This window comes from Cynocephalus volans, chromosome 4 (genome assembly GCF_027409185.1).
Source record: "Cynocephalus volans isolate mCynVol1 chromosome 4, mCynVol1.pri, whole genome shotgun sequence".
Classification (NCBI taxonomy): domain Eukaryota; kingdom Metazoa; phylum Chordata; class Mammalia; order Dermoptera; family Cynocephalidae; genus Cynocephalus; species Cynocephalus volans.
In genome coordinates, this window is record NC_084463.1 from 43,900,840 (window position 1) to 43,924,756 (window position 23,917).

General features: G+C 40.9%; 2 protein-coding genes across 2 annotated transcripts; both read right to left on the reverse strand.

Moving 5' to 3' along the window:
* Positions 1-205: 205 nt before the first annotated feature.
* On the reverse strand, positions 206-616 carry LOC134376074 (histone H3.1t-like). Its single transcript, XM_063094754.1, has one exon. It carries the CDS (start codon positions 614-616, stop codon positions 206-208), a length of 411 nt encoding a protein of 136 aa, XP_062950824.1.
* A 21,430-nt stretch (positions 617-22,046) lies between these two features.
* Positions 22,047-23,648, reverse strand: LOC134376075 (protein FRG2-like). The gene is made up of 4 exons (XM_063094755.1): positions 23,471-23,648; positions 23,097-23,174; positions 22,789-22,866; positions 22,047-22,504 (listed from the first exon to the last, which is right to left on the reverse strand). The coding sequence occupies exons 1-4, from the start codon at positions 23,646-23,648 to the stop codon at positions 22,047-22,049; spliced, it is 792 nt and encodes a 263-aa protein (XP_062950825.1).
* Between the last annotated feature and the right edge of the window lie 269 nt (positions 23,649-23,917).

The following is a 23,917-nucleotide window of genomic DNA, read 5'->3' on the forward strand; positions in this document are numbered from 1 at the left end:
GGCTGAGTTACCGCAAACACCTCATTAGGTTTATTACCTACCTAATTGGTAAGCGAACAGAGGGGACAGAACCGGCACCGACCGCCGGAAGAAGCCCCCTGGACGCCCGGAAACCCGCCATGTTACAGCCACTGTTTGTACCAAACGGGTGGCTCTGAAAAGAGCCTTTGGAGTGACAAGACCTCAGGGCGACCGCCCATGGAGCCTAGACCCGCGGCCCGCGGAGACGGAGCGCGAGCTGCATGTCTCTGAGCATGATGGTGACACGCTTGGCGTGGATGGTGCACAGGTTGGTGTCCTCAAACAGCCCCACCAAGTAGGACTCGCAGGCCTCCTGGAGCGCCATCACGGCCGACATCTGAAAGCGCAGGTCTGTCTTGAAACCCTGCGCGACCTCTCGCACCAACCGCTGGAACGGCAGTTTGCGGACCAGCAGGGCGCTGGATTTCTGGTAGCGGCGAATCTCGCGCAGCGCCACCGAGCCGGGCCGAAAGCGGTACGGCTTCATCACGCCGCCGGTGGCCGGGGCGCTCTTGCGGGCTAACTTCGCGGCCAGCTGCTTCCGCGGCGCCTTGCCGCCGGTCGACTTCCGCGCCCTCTGCTTGGTGCGAGCCATGACCACGAACGGACTCCCGCTGTCTCCGCTCCCGACTGGCACTGAGAGCCTCAGCGCTCTCACTTTTATAGAGCCCGCAGCGCTCCCATTGGTTGGCCGCCGGGTGGCGCGATGGCAGGCTATGCTCTGATTGGCTCTTAAGGCGCTCATGCACTGGGTCCCTGGGCAGGCCCCGAGGTGCTGGCATGGTGTGCCTGGTTTAACCAAAAGAACTTCAATAAGCTTTTATGGCACTGCAATTAGAGGAACATTAACCCATAACATGCAACAAAAATGATTTTGCTTTTTGGAACTATTTAACAAATAAATTTGACATTACAATTAACAGCAACATACTGTTGTATTTTTTTTTTTAAGATGACTGGTAAGGGGATCTTAACCCTTGACTTGGTGTTTGTCCTCAGCACTACGCTCTCCCAAGTGAGCTAACCGGCCATCCCTATATAGGGATCCGAAGCTGTGGCCTTGGTGTTATCAGCACCACACTCTCCCAAGTGAGCTACGGGCTGGCCCCAAATTTCTTAAATATTTTATAACCAAGTTTATGTCATTTGCAATCAATGACAGTCCTACTTCTTTTTCAATTTTCAGAATTTTGCTTATAATTCTTATGTAAGTTTTGCTGGCAAAATTTTTAATTCAATGTTAAATAGAATGGTAATAGTGGACATTCATCTTTTGTTCTCCAAGTTTGAGATAAATTAGAGCACAAGGGTTTCACCATTAAGTATAGCATTAGCTGTAAATTTTTTCTAGGTCCACTTTAGCAGGTATAGAAAGATCCCTTCTATTCCTAGTTTGCCAGCAGTTTTATAATAAATGGGTGTTGGATTTGGAAAATGTTTTTCTGTGTCTGTTGAGAGAATCTTTGCAATTTTTGTTTAACCTGTTAATATTCTGTATTGAATTAATTGATTTGGATATTAAGTTGAAATTGCATCTGTAAAATAATCCCATTTGTTAATGGTGTATAATCATTTTTCCATGTTGATGAATTCAGTTTGCTAGTATTGATTGCATATTTCTATATCTGCATTTATCAGGAATTTCCATTTATAGGGCTGGCCCTGTGGCTGACTTGGGAGAGTGCGGTGCTAGTAGCACGAAGGCCATGGATTCGGATCCTACATAGGGATGTCCAGTGCGCTCACTGGCTGAGCGTGGTGCAGACCACACGGTGCCAAGGGTTGCGATCCCCTTACCGATAAAAAAAATTTTTTTCATTTATATTATATTTTCATGTGATTTTTTGTCTACTTCTGATATCAAGGTAATTCTACTCTCATAAAATGAATCAAGAAGTGTTATCTAATCTTTTTGTGTGTGTTTGTGATTAAAAAGGGTTCGTGGACAAAAGGCTTGAGTCAGTACCTCTGTGTTTAGGCATGCTTAGGCAGGTAAAACCCCCAGGTAGCCCTCCAGCCTGCCTTTACAGAAAGCAGGAGCTAACACCACCATGACCCAGGAGGCCCCACAACACTTCTGTGGAAGTCATCAACAACAGCCAGCACCACACTTTCTACCACAGCAAGCATGCTTGCCACCATAGTAACAGCCACTACCTCTGTGCAGGTGGCCTGCAGCATATTCAGCTGCACTGAGATAAGTAGAGTCACTAGAGGAGCCTGGAAAAGGAGAAGGAAGAATTCCTCCTCAAAGTCCACTCCAGAGTGATACAAAAAGAAACTGATCTTCCAGATGACCAGAAATCAATGTAAAGATACTAAATATATGGGAAAAAAGTAAATGTGACACTAGCAAAGAAACAAAGTAATTCTCAAGTACTAAACCCTATAGAACAGGAAACCCTTGAAATGACTAAAAAGGAATTTCTAGTAACTATCTTAAGGAAACTGAAAGAGATAAGACTCAGTTAGACAATGCAATGAAATGAGAAAAAGTATCCAGAATATGAAGGAGGAAATTTAAAAATAAATTAATACTATAAAAAACAATGCAGCAGAGCTCCTGCAAGTGAAAGACATTCAATAAAATGAATGAATGAATAAATAAATAAATAAATAAACCCACAAGCAATAGCTTAAGCAGCAGATTAGAAGAAGCAGAAGAAAGAACTTTTGATCCCCAAAATGATCTTTATTAAATAACCCAGGAAGACAAAAAAAATTGGGACGGAGGGAGAAAGGAATTTTTTAAAAATGAAGGAGGTCTAAGAGAGCTAGCAGACAGCAGTAAGTGCACAAACATCTGAATCATGGGTGCTCCAAAAAGGGAGGAGAAAAGTAAAGACATTGATAATCTATTCAATGAAATAATAGGGGGAACTTTCCAGGTATACCGAGAGACCATTGCCTTCAGATTCAGGAAGCTCAAAGATGCCCAAACAGATTCAGTCCAAAAATATCCTCTACAAGACACATTATAGTCAAACTGGCAAAACTGAAAGACAGAGAGAATCCTAAAAGCAGCAAGAGAAAAATATCAAGTCACTTATAAGGGAAGCCCCATCATAATAACAGCAGACTTCACAACTGAAACTCTACAGATGAGAAGAAAATGGGATGACACATTCAAAATACAAAAACAAAAAAACCTGCCAGCCAAGAAAACTATAACCAGCAAGGCTATCCTTCAGAAATGACAGATAAATAGTGGTTTTTCCAGACAAAAACAAAACAAAACAAAACAAAAACTGCAAGAGTTTATCACCACATGACTAGCCCTGCAAGAAATTCTCAATGGAGTCCTGCATCTGGAATCTGAAAAATAATGATCCCTATTATGAATACACAAGAATGAACAAAACCCGCTGGCAAAACACAAATGCAAATGAGAAAGAAAAAGGAAACTAAGTCTTTCCACCTCAGAAAACCAACAAACATTGATGACTAACAATAAAAGGGGATGAAGGAAACAACATATATTTAAAACATCTAAATGAAATGTGATCAAATGCTGGGAGTAAGACAATACCTCTCAATAATAACCCTAAGTGTAAATGAGTTAGTTTAACTCTCCAGTCAACAGACACAGACTGATGGATTGGATAAAAATTAGACCCAACTATATGCTGTCTTCAAGATACTCTCCTCTCCTGTAAAGATGCACACAGACTAATAGTGAAGGGATGAAAAGAGATATAGCATGCAAATGGAAACAAAACAATGAGCAGGAGTAGCTATTCTCATATCACATGAAATAGGTTTTAAACAAAAACCATAAAAAGAGACAAAGAATGCCACTATATAATGATAAAGGGATCTATTCAGTAAGAAGACATGACAATCACAAATATATATGCACCCAACACTGGAGAACCCAGATATATAAAGCAAACACTATCAGACCTAAAGAAAGAGATAGACCCATGCATAATAATAGTGGGGCACCAAACAACACTTGCTCAGCATTGGACAGACCATCCAGGCAACAGATCAACAGATAAGAATAGGATTTAAATTATGCTTTAGAACAATTGGACTTGGCAGAGATCTAAAGACCATATCATCCAACAACCACAGAACACACATTCTTATCAGCACATGCAACATTCTCCAGGATACACCATGTATTAGGTCACACATCAAGTCTCAACAACTTTAAAAACTCAAAATCACCTCAACTATCTTTTCAGACCACAATGGATTAAAACTAGAAATTAATAACAAAAGAACCTCATAACACATACAGATACATTGAAATTAAATAACAGGCTTCTGAATGACCTATGAGCCCAAGAATAAATTAAACAGGAAATCAAAAATTTCTAGAAAATAAGGAAAATAAAGAAAATCATATCAACATCTGTAGGTTTCTGCAAGAACAGTACTAAGAGGCAAGTTCATCACAATAAATATTTACATTGATAAAATAGGAAGATTTCAAATAAACAATTTAATGCTACTCCTCAAAGAACTAGAAAAACAAGAATCATCCAATTCCAAAGTTAACAGATGGGAAGAAATAATTAAGATCAGAGCAGAAGTAAATGATATACAGACCCCCAAAATTATGCAACAGATTAATGAAACAAAATAGAAAAAGTATTAGATAGGTTAATAAAAAGAAAGAAAGAAAGAAAGAAAGAAAGAAAGAAAGAAAGAAAGAAGGAAAGAAGGAAAGAAGGAAAGAAGGAAAGAAGGAAAGAAAGAAGAGAGAAGACCCAAATAACAAAAACAGAAATTAAAAAGGAGATATTACAACTGGTACCACAGAAATGCAAATAATCATTAGACACTATTACATACAACTATACACCAACAAATTTGACAGCCTAAAAGAAATGGATAAATTTCTGGACACAGACAATCTGCCAAGACAAAACCAAGAAGAAATAGAAAACCTGAACAAACTAGTAACAAGCAACAAGATTGAAGCAGTAATCAGCAGTTTCCCAACAAAGAAAAGCCCAGATCTGGATGGCTTTACTGCTGAATTCTTCCAAACATTTAAAGATGAATTAATACCAATTGTCTTTCAACTATTCCAAAAAATTGAAACAGAGGCCACGCAACCAAACACACACTATGAGGCCAGCATCACCTTATACCAAACCAAACAAAGGTACAATAAAAAAAAGAAAACTAAACATCAATATCTCTGATGAACATAGAGGCACAAATCCTAAATAAATTACTAGCCATCAGAATACAGCAACACATCAAATAAATTATACACTGTGATCAAGAGGAATTCATCCCAGGGAGTCAAGGATGGTTCAACATATGCAAGTTAATAAATATGATACACCACATCAACTACTTCAAGGACAAAAAAAAAAAATACTGATTATCTCAATACTTAACAGATACAGAAAAAACATTCAACAAAATTCAACATCCCTTAATGACAAAGGCTCTCAGCAAATCAGGCATAAAGGAAAGTACCTCAACACAGTAAAAGCCATAGATGACAAACTCACTGCCATATCATCCTGATAAAAGCTTTCAGCTTTTTTTGAAACAGGAACAAGATAAGGATGCCCACTATCACCACTCCTACTTAAGACAGTATTGGAAGTACTAGTCAGAAAAATCAGGCAAAAGAAAGAAATGAAGGGCATCCAGATTAGAAAGGACAAATTCAAACTGCTCCTGTTTGCAGATGACATGATCCTATATAGAGAAAAGTCTAAAGACCCTAACCAAAAAGTCTTAGAGCAGATTAACAATTTCAGTAATGTTGCAGGATACAAAATCAATGCCCGCAAATCAGTAGCATTTGTATTCTCCAATAATGAATTAGCAAAAAATAGATATCTAGAAAGGAATCCCATTTATAATAGTCACCAGAAAAAATAAAATACCTAGGAATCAATTTAAACAAGGAGGTGAAAGATCTCTCCAACAAGAACTACAAATCGAATACCAGGGTTTCTAGTCAAGATGGCAGAATAAACGGTTCCCAGCGTCACTCTCTCCCACAAATCAACCAATTTACAACTGTAAAAATGTAACATCAGCCAAGCTGGGGCTGCTGGAGCACAGGGAAAGAGGAGGAGAGAGACCTATGGAGTTCATGAAGGAGGGAGAAACTACAATGAGAGAAAGAAAAAGCTGCTCTGAGAGTTTCTGGCTGCAGCTGCTTTAAGGCTGGGGCTGCTGAGCACACAGAGCAGAAGCCTGCAGAAGCCACAGCTGTGCACTTCAGATTGTGTTACTTGGAGGCGGCAGGAGAGAAGAGGGCCTCGGCAACCCCCAGGAAAACAAGACCACTAATAGATTTCCCATGGACCCACGCAGGAGCGAGGAACCAGAACAACCAGAAAAAGGGAGCCCCTCAGAGGCTGGCGAGTCATTGCAAGGGACAGCACCAGGCCGGTCCCGTGGGAAGTGTTTGTAGCACAGTCGTTGGGGGAGACATGCCCACCAGGAGAACACTGAGACACAGCAAGGACAGCCGATCTGCCCCCCAATCAGCACAGGACCACTCAGAGGAGACTGGTCAGGAATGCAGAATTGCATGAGATGCAGTTTGATGAAAAACTCAGGCCCAAATCATAGATTCTACAGAACACAGATCCACTGGGTCTCTGGAGAGCTGGAAGTACCTATAAGGTCAACCATTAAACCCTGAGCTGCACAAAAAGCCTTCCCTAGGGAAACAGCAGCAAAGCAGCAATTTAAACAACCACACACTCAAATACTGGTTCCCACAGGAAGTTCCCCCGTGTTAGAAGCAAAGGACAAAAAATTAGTTCTGGCCTGGGCACACCACCAGCACCTTGGGGCCTGCCTGGGAACCAGAGGCTTGGATCTGCCGACTGGACCCCACTCCCACTTCCAGGCAAACTGTGTCAGTGCCTCGGGGCCAGCATGGGGACCCAAGCCATGGAGAAGGGGACTGGACCCTCCTCCCACAACCAAGCACACCATGCCAGCACCTCCGAGCCCACCAGGGGACCCAAGGTATGGAGAAGCAGACCGGACCTCTCTCCCATAACCAGGCACACCTAGCCAGCACCTTGGGTACTTCCCAGTGATGCAAGGTATGGAGCCAGGGACCAGACCCTCCTCCCACAACCAGGCCCAACATGCCAGCACCTTGGGGCCTGCCGAGGGACCCAGTGCTTGGAGAAGGGGACTGGACCTCTGTCCCACAACCATGCACACCAAGCCAGTGTCTTGAGGCCTGCCAGGGGCCTGGGGCATGGAGAAGGGGACCGGAACACCCTCCTACAACCAGGCACACCATGCCAGCACCTTGGAGCCCACCTAGGGACCCAGGGAATGGAGAAGGGGACCGGACTTCTCTCACACAACCAGGCACACCAAGCCAGTGTCTCGAGGCCTACCCAGGGTTCTGAAGCATGGAGAAGGGGACCGGACCTCTCTCCCACAGCCAGGCACACCATGCCAGTGCCTCGGGGCTCACCCAGAGACCCAAGGCATGGAGAAGGGGACCGGACCTCTTTCCCACAACCAGGCACACTGTGCCAGCACCTTGGGGCCCGCCCAGGGTCCTGAGGCATGGAGAAGGGGAGCAGACCACTCTCCCACAACCAGGCACACCAGTATAGTGCCTCAGGGCCTGCCCAGTGACCTGAGGCAAGCAGAAGGGGACCAGACCTCTCCCCCACAACCAGGCACACTGTGCCAGCACCCAGGGGCCCACCCGGAGTCCTGAAGGGGACTGGATCTCTCTCCCACAACCAGGCACACTGTGCCAGCACCTTGGGGCTTTCCCAGGGACCCAAGGCATGGAGAAGGGGACCGGACCTCTCTCCCACAACCAGACACACCATGCCAGCACCTCAGGGCCTGCCCAGGGACCCAAGGCATGGAGAAGGGGACTGGACACACCTCCCACAACCTGGCACAAGGCACCAGTGACTTGGGGCCTGTCCACAGACCAGAGACATGGAGAAGGGAACCAGACACACTCCACAACCAGTCATACCGCCAGTGCCAACGAGCATCCCAGAAACGGCACCTCCCTGTAGGTGGCCCACTGCAGCCTCCACAATAACCATGGCTGCTGCAAAAGTGACTAGACATCACAAGCACCACACAAATGGTCCACCAACCACTGGAGTGCATTCGCACAAGGAGAGTCACCAGCAGAGTCAAAGAAAAGAAGAGGATGTCTCTCTCCACAAAGCCCATTTCAGAGTGACAGAAGCAGCATCTGCTCTATGATAATATTGGGGGACCCAATCACATCTCTCAGCATTGGACATATCATCTAGGCAACAAATTAACAGAATAACCATGATTCTTTCAGAAGGAGAGAAGAAATCTAGGGTAATTAGAGGGGGGAGGGGGAGGGAATGGGGGATGGGGAGAGATTGGACAAGGGGCATAAAGATTAATTAGGATTTGTAACAATACGTATGCTAGTAATATTGATTTGATCAACATATCTCAATGTTCAACCCCCAAAATATAATCGATTTTGATTCAATAAATAAAATAAATTTTTAAAAAAAGAACTACAAATCACTCCTGAATGAAATTAAAGAAGACACAGAAAGGTGGAAAGACATTCCATGCTCTTGAATTGGAAGAACCAACATTGCGAAAATGTCCATGCTCCCCCAAATAATTTACAGATTGAATATAATCACCATCAGAATACCAAAGGCATTCTTCACAGAAATAGAAGAGGCAATCCTAACACTTATATGGAACAATAAACACTCTGAATAGCCAAAGCAATCCTGAGCAAAACATAAACAAATAAATAAATATAGCTGGAGGCATAACATTACTTGACTTCAAATTATACTACAAAGCTACAGTAACCAAAACAGCATGGTACTGGCACAAAAATAAGAACTCCGACCAATGAAACAGAATAGAGACTCCAGAAATCAACCAACCTACTTACAGCCATGTGATCTCTGGCAGAAGTAACAAGAACATACATTGGGGGAAAAACTGCATCTCCAGTAAATGGTGCTGGAAAAATTGGACATTCATATGCAGAAGAATGAAACGAGACTTTCACCTCTCACCACCTACCAAAATCAACTCAAAATGGATTAAAGACATAAGACCTGAAACTATAAACCTCTTAGAAAAAAACACAGGGGAAACACTTCAGAAAGTAAGACTAAGCAAAGACTTTATGAAGAAGACCTCCAAAGCACAAGCAACAAAAGAAAAAAATAAATAAGTGGGATTATATCAAACTAAAAAGCTTCTGTACAGAAAGGAAACAATCAACAGAGTGAAAAGACAACCTACAGAATGGGAGAAAATATTTTCAAACTATATATCCAAAAAGGGATTAACATCCAGAATATACAAGAAGCTCAAACAACTACATAGTAATATATATATACATTCCAATTAAAAAATGGGCAAAAAAGATGAATACTCATTTTTCAAAGGAAGACATACAAATGGTCAACGGGTACTTGAAAAAATGCACAACATTATTAATCATCGGGGAAATGGAAGTCAAAAGCACTTTGAGGTATCATCTCATGCCAGTTGGAATGACTATAATGAAAAAGACTGAGTGACAAATGCTGGCTAGGATGCAGATAAAGGGGAACTCTTCTACACTGTTGGTGGGATTGTATATTAGCGTAGCCACTATGGAAAACAATATGGAGGTTTCTCAAACAACTGGACATAGATCTACCACACATTCCAGCAATCCCACTTCTGGGCTTATACCCAAAGTAATGGAAATCATCATGTTGAAGGGATACCCGCACTCACATGTTCATCACAGCTCTATGTACAATAGCCAAGATATGTAATGAACATCCATTGGTGGATGACTGGGTAAGGAAAATATGGTATATGTGTACAATGGAATACTACTCAGCCATAAAAAGAATGAAATTCTTCCATTCACAGCAACATGTAGGAGCTTGGAGAAAATTATGTTAATGGAAACAAGCCAAGCACAGAGAGAAAAATACCACATGTCTTCACTCATAAGTGGGAGCTAAGATAGAAAGAAGGACGGGAATAAGACCACAGTGGTGTGTCGGACTTGTACAGGTAGATAACAGATCTAGCATTGCTAGGGTTGCGGGGAAGGGAGAAGGTGTTGATCAGAGTTTGGTTGGGTGACACGGGGAATAATTGAAATTGGAGGAGGTGAGCATGCTGATGGCATTGATCTGATCACCACATCTTGCACAGGTGCTGACGGTCAGCTGTGTGCCCCATGATATGTACAATCTATAAACATTCAAAACATAATAATAAAGAAGCCTACGTTGACCTTCCAGGGAATACTCTTATGAAACACAGTGTAAAAGAAAATAGGTGAAATTCAGTTTATGCCTTTTTTTGTTTCTTGTCAGCTTGACCTCCAAATAAAATGTTCCAAAACTAAGGGGATAAAGTGGTTTGTGAAGAATTGGCATTCCTTACTACATGTGGTACAATCTATCAGTTAAGATATTTAGTTTAACCTTTTCTCTGTGGAAAGATTTAAATTTCTTTATTTTTTACACTTTTTAAAAAACAAATTGCCTCGGTGAGTTGATTTGAGCTTACCGTGTACATCTAAACTTATTGGAATCAGCTACAGATTTATACTAACTTAATTCCAGTAATATATTGCAGCATTATTCCTACATAGCTCTTCATCCTTCTACAGATAGCTTTATATCCCTACATAGCTCAATACCCTTCTCTATATACCTTTTACGTATTATTCGCATACATGTTAAGTCCATAAACATACAAATACAACAATAATTATAATAATTATCGAAACCAGGCAGGTACTCTCTCCTCAATAAAGCCTTTCAAAAATTTGTATAAAGTTGTGCTGTGACTTTTGTCCCCCAAGTTAAAATGATTAAAATCTGGGAACTGGAGTTTCTGATTAAGGAGTTAAAACTCACAACTAGAATTGAAGAAAGAAGTACAAAGAAGGCAGCTGGGCAGGACGGAATGTTACCTATGAGACAGGAAGTCCCTAAAACAGAGTCAGTAATTTCCTTGGTTAAAAGACATCATCTTGACAAATATCGTTAAAATGTCTTTAAGGAACAGAACCTAGAATTTTTGCAGCCCTAGGAATGCACTAGTTGGAGACGGAGTGTCAAGAACCCAGATTGGTAGGGGCGGGGTGAGTGACAAGCATAGACCAAAGTTTGCTTCTTTTTTCTTGGAGATTTTGTTTCATTGCCCTCAAAGACTCAGCAAATCAGAAATGTTCACTGGCTACCTGCACAGCCCCCATCTTAACACCCAATATTTTCCTTTGAAATTCTTTGCTTGCAAGACATTGGGGAGATCAGAATTTTTTTCACCATTAGCTGTCTGACTTTTATTACTTGGCCTTGTAATTAAAGCCTAATTTCTGTCACTGAAACCAAGTGTTGGTGTCTTGATTTAGCTGCACTTGGGTGAGTAATCCCAGGTTTGGTTTGGTAACATTTTTATATTATACAATTTTATTTCTTTTGAAGAAGCTGGGAGAAGAAAAGATAAGTATATATGTCAAAATTTTGTTTTATTAACTTTTCAATTTATAATTTATGATTATCTCTCTTTGACTTATAGATTTGAATTATCACCTGGAGTCATTTTGGCAACCCAATACTGCTTTGCTCCCATTGGCCTCCTTTGTACTCTTATTGGCAAATATATTGCATTCCTATATATTGCAGGAAGAACAATACATTGTATTTATACAATTTTATACAATTGACTTCTTAATCAGTTAAGAAAAGAAAGTAGAAAAATGTGCATTTATACTGCTTTTTATATTTTCATATTTACCTTTATTGGTGTCCTGTGCTTTTTGTGTGTGAATTTGAATAGTATCTAGGGTCACTTGCTTCCAAGCTAAAAAACATTTTTTTAAATTAATTTATTTTTTAATTTTGATTTATCATTATACAATGTAGTTGATTTTTGTGTCCCTTTACCAATTCCTCTTTTGCCCCTCCATCTTTCCATTCCCACCCATCAACATCATATCTGTTTACTTGTATAAATTCAAGGGATTTTTGTGATTGTTGTGTCTTCTTCCCTGTCCCCCTGTTCATTTGTATATTTATTTATTTATTTATTTTTAGCTTCCACAAATAAGTGAGAGCATGTGGTATTTCTCTTCCTGTACCTAACTTATTTCACTTAATATAATTTTTTCTAAGTCCATCCATGTTGCTGTGAATGGTAGTACTTCATTCTTTTTTATAGCAGAATGGTATTCCATTGTGTAGATATACCACAGTTTCCTTATCCACTTATGTGATGATGGATATTTGGGCTGGTTCCAACTCTTGGCTATTGTAAATAGCACTGCAATAAACATGAGAGTACTGGTATACCTTTGACATGATGATTTCCATAACTCTGGGTATATTCCCAGCAGTGGAATAGCTGGGTCATATGGTAGATCTATCTGTAATTGTTTGAGGAACCTCCAAACTACTTTCCATAAAGGCTGCACCATTTTGCAGTCCCATCAACAGTGTATGAGGGTTCCTTTTTCTCTTCCACCTTGACAGCATTTACCATTCTCAGTCTTTTCGGTATTAACCACCGTAAATGGAGAGAGATGGTGTCTCAGTGTGGTTTTGATTTGCATTTCCCAAATGCTGAGTAATATTGAGCATTTTTTCATATGTCTGTTGGCCATTCATATATCTTCCTTTGAGAAATGCCTATTCAGCTCCTTTGCCCATTTTATAATTGGGTTACTTGTTTTTCTGCTATAAAGCTGTTTAACTTCCTTGTATATTCTGGATATTAATCCATTGTCAGATATAACTTTGCAGATATATACTCCACTCTGTTGGTTGTCTTTTCACTCTCTTAATTGTTTCTTTTACTGTGCAGAAGATTTTTAGCTTGATATAATCCCATTTGTTTATTTTTCCTTTGGTTGCCCATGCTTTGGGGGTCATATTCACAAAGTCTGTACCCAATCCTACTTCCTGAGGTGTTTCCCCTATGTTTTCTTAAAGGACTTTTATTGTTTCTGGGTGTATATTTAATTTTTAATCCATTTTGAGTTGATTTTGGTATATGGTGAGAAGTACAGGTCTAGTTTCATTCTCCTGCATATGGATATCCAGTTATCCCAGCACCGTTTGCTGAAGAGGCAGTCTCTTCCCCAGTGTGTAGACTTGGTGCCTTGTCAAAGATCAGATGGCTGAAGGTGTATGGGTTGATTTCTGGATTATTTATTCTATTCCATTGATACCTGTGTCTGCTTTTGTGCCAGTACCATGCTTTTTTGGTTATTATAGCTTTTAAGTATAGTTTAAAGTCAGTTAGTGATATGCCTCCAGCTTTAGTTTTTTCACTCAGAATTGCTTAGGCTATTCATGGTCTTTTGTTATTCCATGTAAATTTAGGAGAGTTTTTTTACATTTCAGAGAAAAAAATGTCATTGGAATCTTGATGGGTATTGTATTGAATCTGTAGATCACTTTGGGAAGTATGGACATTTTCACAATGTTAATTCTTCCAGTCCAAGTGTATGGGATATCTTTCCATCTTCTTGTGTCCTCTTTAATTTTTCTCACCAATGATTTGTAGTTCTCCTCACAGAGATTTTTCACATCCTTGGTTAACTTAATTCCTAAATATTTTATTTTTTTGGTGGCTATTATAAATGGGCAATCTTTCTCGATTTCTTTTTCTGTATGTTCACTGTTGGAGTATAGAAATGCTACTGATTTTTGTGTGTTGACTTTGTGTGCTGCAACTTTGTTGAAATCATTTATCAATACTAAGAGGATTTTTGTAGAAACTTTATGCTGTTGGACATATAGGATCATATCATCCACAAACAGGGACAGTTTGACTTCATCTTTTCCAATTGGATGCTATTTACTTCCTTTTCTTCTCTGATTGCTCTGGCTAGTACTTCCAACAGTATGTTTAATAGGAGTGGTGAGAGTGAGCATCCTTGTCTAGTTCCTGTTGATATTGGCAGTGGTCTTATTATACATGGCTTTAATTATGTTGAGATTCTTTCTGTCTATACCTAACTTGTCGAGAGTCTTTATCATGAACAAATGTTGAATTTTCTCAAATGCTTTTTCAGCATCTATAGAGATGATCATGTGGTCTTTGTCTTGATTTTATTGATGTGGTGTATCACATTTATTGAATTACGTATGTTAAACCAACCTTGCAACCCTGGGATGAATCCCACTTGAACATGGTGTATAATTTTGTGTATGTGTTGCTGTTTTCTGTTAGCTAATACTTTATGGGGGATTTTTGCATCTATATTCTTCAAAAATATGGGCCTGTAGTTTTCTTTTTTTGTTGTATCTTTGTATATGTTGCAGCCTCTATGTATAATGGTATGGAGGTTCCTTAAACAATTACAGGTAGAGCTACCATACAACCTAATGTTGAAGGGATACCTGTACTTACATGTTTATTGCAGCAGTATTTACAATAGTCAAGAGTTGGAACCAGCCTAAATGCCCATCTTCAGATGAGTGGATAAGGAAACTGTGGTATATCTATGCAATGGAATACTGCTCTGCTATAAAAAAAATGAAATACTACCATTCACAGTAACATGGATGGACTTAGAGAAAGTTATATTGAGTGAAATAAACCATGCACAGAAAGAGAAATACTGCACATTCTCACTTATTTGTGGGAGCTAAAAATAAAATAATTAATAAATACACAAACAAATAAACGGGGGGGAATAAGACACAACAATCACAACAATTCTTTGAACTTGTTAAGACAAGTGAACAGATATGTTGATGGGGAGAGGAGAGAAGGAGGGGAGAAAGTAGGAATTGGTAAAGGGACAAAAAAATCACCTACATTTTCTACTGATAAATTAAAATAAAAGAAAAAATTTGAAACCTGAACACATGTCTGTATGCAGCTCCTAAATTAAAAACCAAAATATCGTCATCCACCTGGATGTGCACTTGAGCGCCTTCACAGTCACTACTCTTAAGAGTAAGAAATATTTTGAAATCTAACCATATAGTTTAATTTTACCTCTTTTATACTTAATATAAATAAAATCACATAGTACTAGGTCTTCAGTATTTAGGCTTTTGTATTTCATATAGTGTTTTAAATTCACTGTATTTTTGCTTGTAGTTGAGAATCACTCATTAGCACTGAATTCTATCATGTGTATATCAGACAATTACCTTAATATTTCCACTGTTGATGCATATGTGGGTGTTTTTCAGTTGAGGCTATTAGGAATGTTGCTGGTTTGCAAATTTTGGAAAGTGTTTTGCTGACATAGAAACAAATTTCTGTCAGTATATTTGTAGTAGTGAAATTTTGTGCAGTATCCTTATATGTCTTCAACTTCAGGAGATATTTCCATAGAGTTTGGAATTCCACACTGACCACTTCTGAGCGGAATGTGCCTTTGTTTCTCCTAAGAGTAGCCCCAGGCCAGCCTGCTTCATATGCCTTTTGAGAGATCACCCAGCCATCTCTGTGGAATCAGGCTTAATCTGGGTACTTTGTTTCTATTTTTCCTGAATCTTTTGGATGAAATGTCTAAGAGAAAGTAGAGAAAGACAAGAATAAAGGTTAAGTTACAGGTATGTGAATGGGAGACACTGATTTTGTAGATGCATAGGAAGTATAACAACCCCAAACCTGAGGAGGAAACAACATAGACCCCAGGAGCAGTGGGGAATGCAGGGCCATTATTAACCTTTTGTGTCTATGGTTAACTGTGGGGCCTTCTTTCGGGGGGGAAAAAAAACAAGCAAAAAGCCTTGGCACAAGAAGTGTGAACTGTTAAAACTGTCTTCAATTTAACTGACCGCTTGATCTGCTATCCATTGCTACACAGCCATGACCACGATTTGATTGCCATTCCTATTAACCTTAGAGAGAAGTTTCTATGATCTGAATATTTGTGTCCACCCCAAATTTATACGTTGGAACCAAACCCCTACAGTGATGGTATAAAAAGGTGGGTCCTTTGGGAAGTGCTTATGATATGAGGGCTCAGCCCTTCTGAACGAGATTAATGCCCTTATAAAAGAATCCCAGGACATCTCCTTCCCCCCTTCTGCCTTGTGAGTACACAGCTGTAAGGTTCCATTTATGAGGAACGAGCCCTCACCAAACACCTAATCTGCTGGCACCTTGAATGTAGGCTTTTCAGCCTCCAGAACTGTGAGTGATAAATTTCAGTTGTTTATAAATTACCCACTCTATGATACTTTGTTGTAGCAGCAAGAATAAGAAAAAGATGAAAGTCTCAAAACAGCAGAGAATGGCTCCAGTTCTTGCACCTCACATGTGAGTCACCACCAGAAGTTCTTTTCTTCGCCATCTCAGTCATTCCTTTGTGGTGGGTAAATGCCACCTGACCCTTTGCATGGACAGTCAGCACAGACTGGGCTAGGTATCCTCATAGATTTCCTCCAAAAACAAGGACTACACTCAATTATTGGAACAGGATAAATGACTGTCAGGCTTTGTAACCCACCAAGGCAGCACGTTTGTGTCACTGTCAGCCTGTACACTATGATTCATGTAAGAGGATTGTTCAAAAGTGGTATAAAAATAGAATGAAAAGATAATGTGAATCTTTTCATGAAATTTTTGAAGACCCCTTGTACATCCTTCTTGGGAGCCCCAACAATTGTAAAGAACACTTTTTTCTTCATGCACCATATACTCCATTGAGATTGTGGAAAACATTCATTGACATCCCTTCCTCCTGAAAATAAGGTCACTTGCACCTCATAGGACTGGTCATTAAACATTTGCCAGTTGAAAAGGAAAAACTCAACCCTGTAAGGTATTTATTCAGGTTAGCCTCAAGTCACTAGTCATGGCTGTTGTGCCTGAAAGAATAGTCCTAGACTTCCTCCTCCCAGCCAAGGTAATATGCACAATCACTAACACACCCCACCTTGTGTGTTGATGACACAGACTACGTGAAAGCTTGTATTCATCATGCTTTATTTTCTGCATTTTATGATGCTTTGACATCTTGGGGGCTTTATTAATCCCCAGGAGACTTACCCTTTCAGGGCTAGTTAATTTGCAGAGATAGAAAATGACTACCCATACACGTGCCTTTCATACGCAAACCAACCAATTCAGAGCCCATTCCTCTAAGCACTTCCTTTATCTAACTCTCACACACCAAGCAAATAGTTCCTCTGCCTTAAATCACCCTCAGGACTGGGTGCTGAACAACTAGAGAGCACTCCTATAGACCAGAGGGTGAAATTATTCAAAATAAGTGGCCCTAATTGTTAAACTGCCCCCACTCCTTCTAGGGAAGTACACGAAACAGGCTCTCAACCATTGTGCTTTCTCCTTGCTTTTTCTGCCTCCTTCCCGACCTTGGAGCTTTCCCATATGCTTCCACATGGTATGGCTAGACCCTTAGTTTAGGAACTGTAAATAATAAACACTTGTTTAAAGGCATTTCTCGCAGTGCCTGTCACTTTACCATACAAGATTAAAACAAATCCATATACAAATTTAATACGAATCTCAATACAAAAACCTAAGTTAAAAACTACCTGACTTTGTACGCACATCCTGACGCCTTATGAGATTTGTTCAGTCGGTTGGATCTGGGAGCCTTAGGTGCATTACTGAGCTCAGGACTGCAGATGGCCTGATTCTGATTCACGGAGTCCTGTTTGTAAAAATCTTAACCACATGATGAATGAAACATACCAAATGAATTTGGTCTCAGCCTCTGTTTTCTGTGATTAGTCAGTTTTTAACGGAGATGAATACTCATAATATTTTGCCAAATTCACAACACTATAATTATGAGGAATTTATATCCATGGGGTATTTAATTTTAGTCAAGTTATGTGGGCAAGGTCAGTGACAGATTTTGTAACTGTCTTCCAACAGATGTCAGTACAGAAAGAAAAAAATAAGCCCTAAAAATAGGGATAGTGTTTTCTTTTTGGGCAGAGAACAGATTTGTTGGCTGTCCAGGAATGTGGAGATAATGTCTTCAGGCAAAAGGTGCAAATGTTTGAGGCTTGGAGTTTAATTGAAAAGTGGGGAAAGGCTTATCATTATTTAATTTTCATTCACTTCAGTACATTTAAATATACTTTCTCGCTCTTCAAGTTGTCAACAGAAAATAATGCACATGTCATGCTCATGCTACCTGCTGTGCCTTGAATTATTTAGTGCTTTTTTCCCCACCATTTTCTTCTATCTTTATCGTATAAATTTACCTAACTGATTAGTTTGTATCCAGGATATCTGATTAGCTTGCAATTCATGTACAATCTCAGACTGTTCACTGTTTCTGAAAAGTAACCATATCTGTCAACACACACACACACACACACACACACAAACATATACACTTTTCTTTGTTAAGGTATTAAATTATGCTATGAGGAGGAGAATCCACTCTCTAAATCGGGATGGGTTTAGGTGTGCAGGTGGAGCATAGGTGTGGGAGAGGCAAACTGATCTGTATAAAATGGGAACGAATGGCAGAGCGTGATCAGCAGGTGGGACACTGCACAGGTTTAAGGGGAAGAACTGAGCATCCTCATCAGCAGAGAAGCCCAGAAATGACTTTAGAAGAAAAACAGTTACTATGAGAGTTTTAAAAATGGTTTGCTGTGAAATGTGCTGGCATCTTTTTTTCTATATATCTCCTTATACTGTCTTTGATAAAGGTCATATGACTTACTGAGGGTTTTGTATAACTAGATTATTCATCATATAATTAAACAGAAAAGTGAATTCTGCATCTGGGTTAACATATTTTGCAGCAAAGGCTAAACTGAGAACAGTAAAGTTCCTGAGTTTAGACTGATGGCAGCTAACAAAAATTCCTGGGAAAATTTCAGACTATTACGGCCATGGATTGAGAGGGGTCAGACCTGAGATTTCAATGTGTGAAGTTATACACAGGTGATGTTTGGGTTACATGTGGAATGACATATGTGGAAGAGCTAGAGAGTTAGTCCCAAGTGCGGTTATGATTAGAGGATGGGGATGGAAAGCAGAGAGGCCCAGAGAAGAGCCAGGACACCGAGTCAGATGGTAGGGCAGGGGCTGTGGGCTCACGTTCTCCTTTCGGTGCCCCACCTCACACTGAAGGACCTTTTGTGATAGTTTCATTGCTCTGTGATTAGGCTTGGAATTCTGGTGGGGAGGTGCCCTCTCAGAGCCTGGCTGTCTGAGGCCACAGTTGCTTCCAGATGATGGAGAACTATTGCTGTGTTCTGAGCAGACTTAGTACCATGGCTGAGCTTAAGCTGGACTGTATCAGGCATCTGTTCCATTTTCTTCTTCTTTGTGCTGGGGCTTATTCTTCTGTTTTTCTACCCCCTAGTGATGAATCTATATTTGTCAATGTTTATGTAAATCAGAGTCATGGAAAGAACCTAAATCCCTGAAAGGGATTATGAAGAGAGATCAGGATCCCTGCAGGAGTGCCACAACACAGGTTCTTCAGTCACCTTCTTGAAAGAAAGCGAGTCGGGATGCTGGGTACCGTTCAAGCTTTATTAAAGAAAGAAATCTGGCGAGCTGTATTCAAAATGGAGGACAGCCCAGGGCTGCCCTGAAAATGGGGACAGCACCTGGTGTGGGGGTGGTAGAGCTTATACAGTGCACCAAGAGCTGGGTGATGTAGTTCCGGGGTGAGGTTTGAGTTAGGTCATGGGGATGGAGAGTTCTGCACGTGTGGAAATGCCAAACGTTTCATTTTCTCTGAAACCAAGAGGCTTCTTGTAAAAGAGAAAGGTGGAGGGGAGGGGAGGAGGTGGATGGTGCCATTTTGTACTTTAGCTTGTCTAAAATGGTGCTGGTTATGTTGCAGATCTATTACTTCTGAGGTCAGATTATCAGGGCTAAGCCTCTGTGGCAGGGCTGTTCTGCAGCACAGTGCAGACCTGGGAAAGCCTCTGATGACCTGCAAAGGACAAAGCTCTGGCCTCAGGGGGAAGTCTCCTATCTGATGGAACCTCATGCCTCTGTGGGTGTGAGAATCTACGCCCTTCCTCAGCAGAGCACCACCGACAAAATAATTATTTGAGGATCATGTGTAGCTAAGCCTTAGTAATTTTTAATTTCTCAAAGAAAGAAACATAGAAAATATTTTATCCACTTTAAAATTGAGTAACGGGGAGCAACACCAACTCTTGAGGGTTGTCTCTCCATCCCCATAAATTTCAAAAAACCCAGTATATCCTGTTAGAATTAATCTAATCAAAACTTGCATATTTAGTATTTCCTTCTTAGCCATGCAAATTTATCTTTGATTGCACCTTCGTCATCCTATAGGTTGTAAAGAATAGATCAATTTTTCTACCTTTCTGATAGGAACATCAAATTCCCAACACCAGGTGCTAATGATGCCATCCCCACTGTAGCTTTTATTGTTTATATAAAATTTCCACACACTTGGGTCTATTTCTGAATTTTTAGCTCCAATGATCTACCAGTCTATTCACCAGTCAATACAGCTCATAAGGCAAACCACCTTTACTTTTTTCTTTTTCAGAATTTCTTTGGCTATTTTTATTTGTTTTAATCTTTAAGATTTTTACAGTAACACACCTAGTTTCAATACTTAACTGATGACAGCTCTATTGAGATCAAATTAAATTCATAAAATAGCTTAATGAAAAGTGATGTGTTTATAATATTGAGTTTTTCTACCCAAGAACATAATATGATCTTTTGTTTATGTCTACTTTCATACTGTCAGGAGTTTTCTATGATTTTTCTCAAACATACTTCACAGTTTTGTTACATTTATTCCTAGGTACTTTTTAATTTTATTTATATTATTTATTTTGTATTTTTGTAATTATATCCCACACACAACTGTAACTTGTGAAATATTATTTTGTACATATGTACGTGTATGTTGTGTATAATTTGAAGCTATGTGTTGAATTCAAATTGATTTGTAATATTTTATTATTGAGTTGACCCATGTACTGCAATGACAAACTGCTGTCCCCCAACTACAGCAACAGCTGTTGGGTCTAGAGTAATCAGGGTGAATATAACTCAGAAGTAAATAGAAAATGGTGCTCTAACCCGCACAGTCAGTAACAACAACCTCCACATGAATGAACTAGGTAACTATCTAAAATATTAAATACTCAAAAAACATTGATATTTTTCTCATCTCTATGTTAAATGGAAATTATAAGGCAAATGACAAAACAATACCCAACTGATTTTATTTTTCTGTTAAAAATGTATATACATTTATGATGAAAGGGTGCATAAACAGTGTAAAATGTAAATAGAACAATATATAAAATAAAATATAACAATATGTGTATGTAAGTCAAATGACTATATCTATATTAGATTTCATATTCTACAGTAAAATATGCCAAACTGAAACCTATAAAATGGGGTAATGTTTAAAGTTAGTCATATAATATAAGCCAGCTGAATAATACACAATACATCAATTAGCATTTACCTACTTTAGCTTAGATGGGACAAAAAGGAAACAGAAAGTAAACGATCATGGTGTGGTGACTGCACCACGAGTTCCTCACACTGAGAACTGTGCACAGCACACTGGAGGACGCTGTCAGTGGTGGGGACGTCAATCCATCGCGGACTGAGGCGGGACAGTGAAGAGCTACAGCCTTTTCTCAATTCACAGAGGATATAGATATATACTCATTTTACTACACTTTAAAATATTCAAACACACGAATTATTATGCTAATATTTGTTCTGATTATTAAAAAATGAATGATTGTTATATTTTAAAGATGTCAATGTTTAACATAAAATTTGACATTCGTCTGTAATCTTTGTCCTCGATGAAACCCTGAGTGCAGCATTCTGAGTGTATTGTGCAACTTCCTTTCCTACGACCGCCCAGGTTCTGTCAATTATTAACACACTGTGTCTAACATCTTCACTGCTCATCAACTGGAGGAAGCCGACGAGGTCTTCATTAGCAGGTCTTTGTTCTCACTCCCAGAGCTGAGTCCTCTGCTGATCAGGGTCAGGGTGCTCAGCTCAAGCCTAATCGGATAAACTGACAGACTCCACTAGCTCCTGTGCAGAGAAGGGGTGGGATCTTCTCCTTCCTAGGAGAAACTCTGAGCTTTTCCATCTGGGGATGGATCTCCAGGACCATGCTCTGGGGCTGGGATGAGCCAGCCCTCAGCAGGGAAGACATAGGCCGCCTGGGTGGCCATGGCATATAAGGTCTGCACTGCAGTGCACAGAGACCCCCGGAGCTGGGCAAGATCAGAGAACTGCGCCCTGGTCAATGGAGAATGGATTTGCTGGGCCTGTACCTGAGCTATGTCTTGATAAATGACCTCACACATAGCACGCAGGAAGGTCAGCAGGCTTTTCCGAAGTGGTGGTGGGTGGTGTCTTAGGGACCCAAATCTTGACTTCTTGTTGTGCCCAGTGTGGGCCCCCTGCAATTCCCAACCGTGGACGTCATAGGTCTCCTCAATTTTCCTGAAGTTCACGGGGTCAGAGGCCTTTGGTTTCTTTTCTGAAGTCAAGCTGTGCTCATCTCCTAGACAGTTCCCTGGGGAGGAAGCAAGGGAGTGAGAGACTTGCCAGAAAAGTCTCCACAGACCTCTTTCCCGGGATCTCACCGTGCACCTTCAGGTGAACTCCACTTGTCTCTCCTCCTCCTTCCTGACCTTCTGAGTCTCCATAATGAAATGAGGCTGAGCTCCTCATAGGTACCAAAACACTCTCTGTGTCCCAGGATCTCTAAGACCCTCTCAGAGGCTGAGAAACATCCTTTCTGCCCAAGCCCTGTATAAGTTTCCTGCTGGTCTGCTCTCAGGACAAAAAAGGACCTACCTGTTCCATCTTGGCCACTGTCCTTGGAACTGATTTTCCTCTTCCTGGACTTCCTCCCGCCTGAGCTGGACTCGGATTCTGTGGATAACTGAGAGTTTGAGGGAGTGTCTACAGCTGAACACCTTAGCAACCCTGGTCCATCCTGGACACACAAGCAGCTGAGGCTGCACCCAAAACTCAGTGCTCTTTCATTCTCGAGTCCAGGATCTGTAAGGCCCGGCCTGCCAAGAGCTCCCAATTCCATGCCCAGGGGAAACTGTGTTAACCCATCCCCGTCCCTTTCCCTCCCTGAGAGAATCAAATCTTACCTGATCTGTCAATGCTGTTTCCAGCGTTAAGCTCAGTTTCCTTGGAATTCTCCTTCTCGTTCAGATTAAGTTCTGGTCCTAGAGGAAAAGGGAGCTTAGGTGACTGGCCTCCTTTTAGGTCCTCAGAGCCCCCTAGTCTGTTCCCGATTTGTATTTGTGGGTCATTCTCTCAACCAAGGCTGTTCAGTCAGTGTCAAGTGTAAATGGGAAGAATACGCTTCCAAGGGATAATTGCCACATTTCTCAAGGCCCCTGGAGAGTGATGACTCCTTTCCCAAGCCCAGTCTCAAAGTTAAACTCTACCAAAGAAACGTCCTCACTGTCCCTGAGTCTACCTTCCTTCCAGCCTCCACATGAACAGCTCGAGTCCGTACCTCGCCTCTGGGTGCAGTTCTCACTGGAATGTAAAGACAGAGTCTTGTGTTTCTCTTCAGATGGTTTCTCCTCCTCCTCTGAGCCACTTTCTTTAAAGGAGAGTTGTTGGAAAGAAGGCTGGTCAGTGCAGTGCTGGAGGGAGCAGTGAGGTTCTGCTTCTTCCGTTCCCGACTCCATGCTGAAGTTCAAGTGCAAGGTCCTCTCTCCTGCACGTACAGATGCGCAGTGGGGGTCGGCCTCCTGGGCCTGCCTTTGATAGGCCCCTCAGCTGGGCGTGGCTCACTCCTCCTGGCTGAAGACACTCCTTCCTCCTGCCACGCATCGGCACCTCAATAAGGAATGTTGGGGATTGTGATCGTACTGGGGACCTAGACATGGGTAAAAGGACACTTTTGAAGGGTTCTGTCATAGAGTCCAAAAGCAGGATAAGTAGCCAGGGGACACAG